The 10,065-nt window shown below is 35.7% G+C and overlaps 1 protein-coding gene across 1 annotated transcript; it reads left to right on the top strand.

Moving 5' to 3' along the window:
* LOC107607504 (phospholipase D delta-like) lies at positions 446-4,905 on the top strand. The gene is made up of 9 exons (XM_016309453.2): positions 446-1,574; positions 1,852-1,968; positions 2,243-2,437; positions 2,612-2,893; positions 2,994-3,062; positions 3,177-3,324; positions 3,568-3,716; positions 3,832-4,002; positions 4,115-4,905. The coding sequence occupies exons 1-9, from the start codon at positions 651-653 to the stop codon at positions 4,604-4,606; spliced, it is 2,547 nt and encodes an 848-aa protein (XP_016164939.1). The 5' UTR covers positions 446-650; the 3' UTR covers positions 4,607-4,905.

Genomic DNA, 10,065 nt, shown 5'->3' with positions numbered 1-10,065 from the left:
ATATATATAATAATTAATTTAGTGTTCGATATTTTTTGTTAAGCTTAATATTTAAAAAAATATTTTAATATGTATATTATAGTGCTTATGATAATTATAATGCTTTTAAAAATAATATTAAAATTATAATTTTAATTTTAACAACTTTATAATTATCATAATTACAGTAATATAGGCATAATTATGCTAAAATTCTCCATTTAAAAATCTATGTATGATAGATCCCCTAGCAATCTAGGCCTATCAGAGCAAGCTGGAAGTAGTAACGTGGCTGTAATTTAATTACAGAACAACTAACCCGTATTTCACAATTTCAAATATAGACGCTAAGGGCAAACTAACTCGTGCCCATTCCCTTGTTTTCCCGCTAACTTATTTCTTTCTATATTTATTCTTTTCCCTACCCCGTATATATTCCGTTTCCTCATTTTCTGGTATTCGGTTTCACCGCGGCATAACTGAACTATATATATAAACAAAACGATGCGGTAACGCCGACGGAGCCCCGGTTTGTTGTGTGGTGTGATAGCGGGCGTTTGCGCTTTCAAACGCTCTCTATCACCAAAGTCTCCCCACGTTTTAAAAAATAAATAAATATCTATAATATATATATAATAGTTGAAGGTTTTCGATTTCAAGTTTTCAACCCAATGGTGACGGAGTCGAAATCCGACACCGTGGTGTACCTCCATGGAGACCTCGATCTTCGGATCATTGAGGCTCGTTACCTCCCCAACATGGACATGCTCTCGGAGCGCTTCCGCAGATTCTTCTCTGCTCTAAACACATGCACCGCCTCCATCACCGGCAGGAAGAAGACCGAGAAGAGACACCGCCACGGAAAGATCATCACCAGCGACCCTTACGTCACCGTCTGCATCGCCGGCGCCACCGTGGCTCGAACCCGCGTCATTGCTAACTCTCAGAACCCTACCTGGAACGAGCATTTCAAGATCCCTCTGGCTCACCAGGCCACGGAGCTGGAATTTTACATCAAAGATAACGACATGTTCGGCGCAGACTTGATCGGAGTCGCATTCGTCTCCGCGGATAAGATCTTATCCGGCGAAACCGTCAGCAGCTGGTTCCCGATTATCGGCACCTCCGGTAGGCCTCCGAAACCTAATTGCGCGGTTAAGCTCGAGATGAAATTCACGAAATGCGAGGATTCTCCTCTGTACAGATCCAACATTGCACCAGAACCTAATCGGTTCGCCGTTCCGGATACGTATTTTCCGATTCGGCATGGAGGTTCGGTGACTCTGTACCAGGACGCGCACGTGCCGGATTCGATGCTGCCAGAGATTGGATTGGATGATGGAGTTGAGTTTCAGCAAGGTAAGTGCTGGGAAGATATCTGCCATTCGATCTTGGAGGCCCATCATTTGGTATACATTGTGGGTTGGTCCATTTACGATAAGGTGAAGCTCGTTAGAGAGCCCACTAGGCCTTTACCCAGCGGTGGAGATTTGAGCCTCGGTGAGTTGCTCAAGTACAAGTCTCAAGAAGGCGTTAGGGTCTTAATGTTGGTCTGGGATGACAAGACTTCGCACAATAAATTCTTCATTCACACGGTAACACATTTTCCATAACAAAAATATTATTTCTACACTAAAATTTGTCAATAAAATCAACTATTAATGTATTTGTGTATAAATATATGTGTGGTTTAAATATTTTTAATGTATATTTATATTTTAACATATATTTTATACTGTGACTGACTTTGGTGGCTGCTTTTAGTGTATACTTAGCATAATATTAATAAACTAATGTATTTATTTATGACTTCTGTACCTTTTTGTGGCATTTATTAACACAAGCTAGTTACTAATGATTATTTGGTTTCAGGATGGAGTAATGCAAACTCATGACGAAGAAACTCGAAGGTTCTTCAAGCATTCTTCAGTAACATGTGTGCTGTCACCTCGATATGCCAGCAGTAAGCTTAGCATTTTCAGGCAGCAGGCATGCTTTATGCTATGGTTTTATAGCTTTCACATATTTTGTTATCTTTTAGCTGAAAATTGCTTTCAGCATTGATTGATATATATATATATATGTTACACTTGATCCATTTTGCACTCTTCCATTTACTTGGTCCACATTTTTCACTCTTCCATTCTTATATAAAATATTTCTTTTAATACTCTATGTTTTGCTTTCATGGAGAGAATGACCATCAATAACTTCAATTTTCGTTTTAAATAATTTGTTGACCATGATGCGAACCATATTTCAGGTTGTTGGAACACTCTTCACGCATCATCAAAAATGTGTAATAGTTGATACTCAAGGACAGGGAAACCATAGAAAGATAACCGCATTTATAGGTGGTCTAGATCTTTGTGATGGGCGTTATGATACACCTGAGCACAGGATTGTCCGAGATCTTGACACTGTTTTTCAGAATGATCATCATAATCCTACATTTTCTGTAAGTTTATCATTCTCTACTGGATAGAAAACTTCCATGTGATCCTTCCACCAATCAACATAGTGCTCGTTAGGAATAAACTTTTGTTGTAAGGTCTTTGTTGGTAGGGATATGAAGATCACTAATGAGCTCTTATCAAGTAACTGTTCTTATACTTCCCATTTTTAAAAATAGGCAGGAGTCAAGTGTCCAAGGCAAGCATGGCATGACTTACATTGCAAAATTGAGGGTCCTGCTGTGTATGATATACTCACTAATTTTGAGCAGCGCTGGAGAAAAGCCGCTAGATGGTCTGAGTTGGGTAAAAAAATCAAGAGAGTATCGTATTGGCAAGATGATTCTCTCATCAAGTTGGAACGCATTTCTTGGATTCTCAGTCCTTCTGAGTCAGTTCCAAATGATCATCCTGACTTGTGGATTTCCAAGGAAGATGACCCCCAAAATTGGAACGTTCAGGTTGCTAATTGGTTGCCTCTAAACTATTAGCTTCCATTTTCTTCTCTTTTGTTTCAACTACCAATTTGTTTGCTTATATTTTCATTTGCCATTTTAACAGGTTTTTCGATCTATTGACTCTGGCTCAGTGAAAGGGTTTCCTAAGGATGTACTCGAAGCTGAGAATCAGGTTACTTACTATAAACCTTTGATATACGATTAAGATGAACTTGTCGGTATACATAAATACATAACCGTCAGGTTTTCTTTGTTGTTAACTTTATTTTATTGCCATTTACTGCAGAACCTCGTTTGTGCAAAAAATTTGGTGATTGACAAGAGTATTCAGACAGCATACATACATGCGATAAGATCTGCACAACATTTTATTTATATCGAGAATCAATATTTCATCGGATCATCCTTTGCATGGCCATCCTACAAAGAAGCAGGTATTGTTTACTCGTACAACTTTGATTGCTAAAGTTTCTATATGATTATTTGATTAACAGTACACATGTTATTTATGTTTGATACTTAGCTCTTGTGTTGTGCCTGCAATACCATTCTTATCTCACATTTTTATAATGCTTTCCCTAATTAAATCCTACCTAGTCGGTTTGTTGATGATCTTTTTCATTAGTTATTTTAGTGAAGACATTTTCTAACAATCGAGTATTCTGTTCAATGACCAGGTGCTGATAACCTAATTCCTATGGAGTTAGCACTGAAGATAGTTAGTAAGATTAGATCCAAGGAGAGATTTACAGTTTATATTGTCATCCCAATGTTTCCTGAAGGTGTCCCTTCTTCTGTGGCAATGCAAGAGATTCTGTTTTGGCAGGTAATGTATGTTTGAATACAACACTCAGCTGTCAACAAGCATATACAGATATTTTGTTTAAATAATAATTTGATGATTTCTTATAGATTCATTATAATGGAATTCGTATTTTCAGGGACAAACTATGCAGATGATGTATGACATCATAGCTCGGGAGTTAAAAGCTGCAAACCTTGAAGACAGCCATCCACAAGACTACCTGAACTTTTACTGTCTTGGAAACAGGGAGAATTTAACTGAAGTTCCAAACTCAAATGCTTCTGTGATTTCGAATACTAGCGAAACGGTAATTATTCAAAACCAAATTTGACTGACTTATTGCGCATAATGTAATTAGAACTGCTATTTTATGTTGGGGGCATTACATATAACTCGACTTTCTAACGAATGGTCATCAGGTTGCATCTTCCAAGTACAACCGTTTTATGGTTTATGTACATGCGAAAGGAATGGTTGTGGATGATGAATATGTTATACTCGGATCGGCCAACATTAATCAACGATCAATGGCTGGATCGAGAGATACAGAGATCGCAATGGGTGCATATCAACCCCATCATACATGGGCTAAGAAACAGAGGCATCCACATGGTCATGTATATGGGTACAGAATGTCTTTATGGGCGGAACACATGGGTTACATCGATGAATGCTTCAAGGAGCCTGAAACTTTGGAATGCGTCCAAATTGTGAACAAGATTGCTGAAGAGAACTGGAATAAGTATACAGCTGATTCTTTTGCACCAATGCAAGGGCACCTAATGAAATATCCTGTAAGAGTAGATGCAAATGGCAAGGTCAGCTGCTTACCCGGTTTTGAGACTTTCCCAGATGTTGGTGGCAAAGTACTTGGCTCACGCTCAACCCTTCCCTCTGCTCTAACAACATAGCCATGACCAACCACTATCAATGGAATTTTGTACCATATACCTTGTATAGTCTACGTAAATAGGCTGCGCTTTGTGATTACTAAGCAGTTTTCGCTGCCTCATTGTTTGTACAATCAGCCACTTAATCAAAAATCAAACCACCAGTCCTGTAGGCTATACATACCAATGACGGCGTTCAATATAACTTCACTAGTGCTAATTTTGCATATCCGTTGGAGAAAAAGCGAAACTCCAGTATAATTTTGTAACATTAATATGAAAATTATGTAAATAATCTTTGGCTTAAGTCAGTCTTTTTATTTGGTGACTATCTGTAGACGTAAAGGGTCTTTCAATTTCAAAATGTGGAAATTTGAATAAGTTAAAAGTAGTCCTAAATAAGTAACAGCAATGTTTTAAAGGATTATTACAAATAGATTGCAGTATATTTCTAAAAATGATTAAAATCATGAAAAGATTAATTTGATTTATACGCACACGGTCGATATGAGTTTGTCTACATTCGAGGTGAGTAATCTAATACTAAACCTTTAGAAGAAGATTATTGGTGAGTGAAATGCTGACTTATCTTAAAGGAGGGGGCATGAGAGTTGGATTCTTTAAGGTGTTTTATATGCAGTGTTGGTTCATCTGTATTTTGCCTCTCTCCTATTTAGTCATTCATTTATGTTCGAGTGAATTTTACTCTTTGATTTTAATGACTTCTAACAACTCCTTCCTTCAATTTCTCTTTCAATACCAACTGTTTCTTATTCATTCTCATTTACATTTAGTTTCCACCTTTTCAAACAAGTAAAAAGACATAAAATTTTAAATTTCAGTTTTGAATTGAAGAAAAAAGTATATTTATAACCTCCTGTTTTCATTGTTCAATGCATTCTTCTAGTTGCTTCTCCTCCGTTTTATTTTTTCAATCCATCATTGGGGTCGCGATGGTGGCAGTGAAGGACGTGGTAGCTGTGGCGGTTGCTACAGATGTGGTGGGGATGGGTCACATGGCCTGGAACTGTAACAAAGGAGGAAGTTGTGGCGCTTGCTTGCTACAGCTGTGGTAGGGATGAGCCATATGGCCAGGGGTTGCAACCAAGAAGGAAGCAGATGTGGAAGCATGCACGGCGACGGTGGTAACAGCGGATCTGCTACAACTATAGGGATTCTAGGCATCTTGCAAGGAACTTCCCAACAAGCTCTTTGAAAACAAGGTCTGATCATGTCTGATGTCCAAATTTTAAATTTTGGGATTTTTCGTGTGATGTTTTCTAAGGTTTTTTTAGATCTACTATCTTTTGAATTTTTGTGATTTTTAAATTTGTTTTTTATTTTTTCGTTTTAGATGTGTTTCGATTGAAATGCAAAAAATCAAATATGAGCGTCAGTTACGCATGACTTCTTCATATTCATCGATTGCTCCACTATTCGTCGCAGTTTGAGAGTGTATATCAGCTTTGTTAAGCAAGTTGTTGCTTCTTCTTTTTCTGGTAGCTGACCGTTTAAATTGTTTTGACTTTCTTACTCTTTTTTTTTTTTAATTTGCAAATTTGATCATGTAGCTGATTATTTGTTGGGAGTGCTATGCTTTGACTGATTATGTGTGTGATGAATATAGAGTAATGTATTATAATGTTCATGTTGTGTCACCTTTTATAAAATTTTCATTTTTGTTCAAATTGTATGGCATAAGCTTGAATAAAAAATACACTTTATCTAATGCTTTAGATTTAGATTTTTTGTTTTTAAATAAATTTACACATTATTACCCTATCAAGGGCCTTATTTTGATTATTGGTTTTGAATTCCTTGTTTGATAGTGTTAGTCAAAGAGTAACTTAGTTGAAGAGTTGCTAGTCGAGTTTTCGAGAATGCCGATTCGAAAAGTGGTTGTTGATAGAAGGGGTCTCGATTTGGTGTAACACATTGATGAATGAAACTGACGGTTGACATGTCAAGTTTAATGATGTAATGCACAAGGGTAGTTATTTGACTTTATATTTTGGCGAGAACAATTATTTTTTTTTCAAATTCTTGAAAGATGGCACTTCACAGGACAAGATTGGTTGGATTGATTTATATATTGACAAGGCTCAGAGGAAGCAAGTGGTTAGAATTCGTTTTTAGAAAATACTCTCACACACTCACATCCTATCGATTTTCTGAGTTTGTCACGAGTTTATTTTCGGTAGGATTCCTCCCATATCTTTACATTTCTTTCAAGTTCTTATAATTTACTTTCATGTAATTTATTTTCCTTTCGCAAAAGTCATTTTCTTTTTTCTTTAAGTCTTGCATTGTGATTTTTAATTTCAAAGTCCTTCGAATTTCTTGAAGGCAATTGTATACTTTTTTTAATTCGAAGCATTTACTTTGCTTCAATTTCTTTCTTTTTGAATTTAAAGATCTTTATTTTAGTTTGCATTTTGTTCCTTCTTTCCTTTCATTCTTTTAGAGTAAAGTTTTGGTGCATAAAAAAGAAAACTAGTACTCACAAAAGAGGAGTAGGTTTCACTCCCAGATCATAGATATCGAACCAACTAAAATTTACTAAAATCTGCATAACAAATTGGTACGCCAAATGGAACAGTTTTTGTGAAATTGTATCAAATATTTTTTCTTTTTTGATAGGTATTGAGTTAGTGCATGCAACTATGGAGTGGGAGGATTATCAATATGACTGAAGAAACTTCAAATAGTAACATAGAGTCTTCATCAAACAATAATGTCCCTGTGGTTGTAGCACAAACTGCTGCAAGTTTAACATCTCAGGTAGAGGAAAACAATCAAAATTCTTGGAGTGGCCCTGGGGAGAATGCTGCAATTAATAATGCAACCGCTGTGAACAGTGGATGTAACCCACGTTCTCAAATTTCTCAAGCACAAATTCAACCATCGGTAACTACAAGTTGGCTTCCTTTTGGTCTTCTTTCAAGTTATTGATAAACCACTATTTTATAGTTTATCTTGTGCTCAATTGAGTGGATTTTATCAAGTTCTTACCCACTTATTCATACTATTTGCATGGTTTTACTTTTTCCTTCCTGATTTTGTGCTATGATTGAAAACATGCTTCTTTGATCTTATATTTGCTAATTATTAATCCTCTCTTATTACCATTCGATGCCTTGATATGTGTGTTAAGTGTTTTCATAGATTACAGGACAGGAATGGCTCAGAGGATGAAAAGGAAGCATGCAAAAGTGGAAGGAATACAAGAAGTTGAAGAAGTTGCTAAGCTGTCCAGCCTGACCTCTTTGCACTCAAACGGTCATAACTTTTGCTACAGAGGTCCAAATAATGCGGTTCCAGTTGTGTTGGAAAGCTAACATCCGGGGCTTCGCAACAATATATAATTTGCTATAGCTACCCCGAAGCCAAGCGACAAAAACGCGTGGATTACGCAGACGCGTGACCTGGCAGAAACGCAATCCACGCAAACGCGTGGACGACGCTTCCGCGTCACTTTCCCGCGACCTGTACGTACCAAAATATGCTAAGGGCAATTTCTGAGCTGTTTCTGACCCAGTTTTTGGCCCAGAAAGCACAGATTAAAGGCTATAAAGTGGGGGAAACTATTCTTTCATCAACATGCATTGAATTATTCACTTTTCATAGTTTAGATGTAGTTTTTAGAGAGAGAGGTTCTCTCCTCTCTCTTAGGATTTAGGATTAGGATTCCTCTTAAAGAAATTAGAATTTCTTATTATTTCAACTTTATTATTTCAACTTCTTCTCAGGTTCAATACTCCTTTTATATTTCTATTTACTCTAATACTTTTATTCGTATCTGATTTATGTTGCCAAATTGGCTTATGAACTATTCATGTTAGAATTTTCTTTATTTAATATAAATCAAGGTATTTCAGATTATTGATTCTTATTTAGCCTTTTTATATTCTTGGCTTTAATTGATTAACTGGAGGCTCTTGAGTTATTAAACTTATCGTGATTGTTAATTAATTCCTCTAATTGACTGGAATTCCACTAACTCTAGTCTTTCCTTAGGAGTTGGCTAGGACTTGGAAAATCTAACTAATTAGTCCACTTGACTTTCCCTTGCTTTTGTAAAGGTTAACTAAGTGGGGTTAAACTCAATGCTCATAAGAATAACAAGGATAGGACTTCCGAATTTTCATACCTTGCCAAGAGTTTATTTTATAAGTTATTTATTTATTTTACTTGTCATTTAAATTACTTGTTCCTTACTTTCAAAACCCCCGATTTACAAAACTCATAACCAATAATAAGAACATACCTCCTTGCAATTCCTTGAGAAGACGACCCGAGGTTTGAATACTTCGGTTATCAATTTTTAAGGGGTTTGTTACTTGTGACAACCAAAACGTTTGTAAGAAAGGATGATTGTTTGGTTTAGAAACTATACTTGCAACGGGAATTTATTCTGAATTCTAAACCGTCAAGCTTCCGTTCTTCAAATTGGCGCCGTTGCCGGCGAATTGCAAACGTGTGTCTTATTATTGGTTATTGTAAATATTTGCTTTTTGCTTGTTATTTGTTTTTATTTTTGCTTTTTCATAAATTAAGAGGTTATTAGTTTTTATTTAGTTATTAAAAAAATTTTTTTTTTGAAAAATTTGTTCTTCGTGTTCATCTTGATCTTCAAGTTGTTCTTAGTTGTTTTCTTCGTTTTGATCTAAAAATTTTAAGTTTGGTGTCATTTTATTGTTTTTCTCTTTCCTCATTAAATTCAAAAATATCTTTTCTCTTTATTTTAATTGGATTTTCAAATTTTCCTTTAAAAAAAATTTTCAGATTTCTATTTTAAAATTTTTATCTTATCTTATCTTAGTTTTAAATTTCAAAATTCAAATCTTTTTTCAAAACTTTATCTTATATTTCAAAATTTAAAAATTCAAAATTCAAATTTCAAATTTCAACTTCAAAATCCAAATTTCAAAATTTAAATTTCAAAATTCAAAATTTAATTTTCAAATTCAAAATTTAAATTTCAATAACCTTTTAATTTAAATTTGTTTTTATTTTCGTTTTTAATTTTTATTTGCTACTATGAACTCTCACCCCTTTGGCTATGAGTCTGACTACAATTATGTTGCAGGAAGAGGAAATTACAATGAGAACAAGCATCAAGGTTGGAACAATCAAAGATGGGAGGAGCCACAAGGATTTGATCAACCCTCATGGCAACAACCACCCCCTTGCAGTTACCAACAAGCCCCACATATGCTTATGAACCGCCTCCTCGACATAGTTTTGAACCACTATACTCACAAGCCACCTACAACCATTCACCTCCATATGACCCTAATCCTTATCCACCACACCAACCACCATATGAACCACACCCAGAACTACCACCTCAATATTCACCATCTCCATATCCTTATCAAGAAGAATCACCTTCCTATTATGAACCCTTTCTCCAAAATAATGAACCCTCATATCCACCCCAATCCCCAATGGATGACATTCTTCGTGGTATTCTTCAA

Source organism: Arachis ipaensis, chromosome B07, assembly GCF_000816755.2.
Source record: "Arachis ipaensis cultivar K30076 chromosome B07, Araip1.1, whole genome shotgun sequence".
NCBI lineage: Eukaryota > Viridiplantae > Streptophyta > Magnoliopsida > Fabales > Fabaceae > Arachis > Arachis ipaensis.
This window is presented reverse-complemented; position numbering and strand designations above follow the sequence as displayed.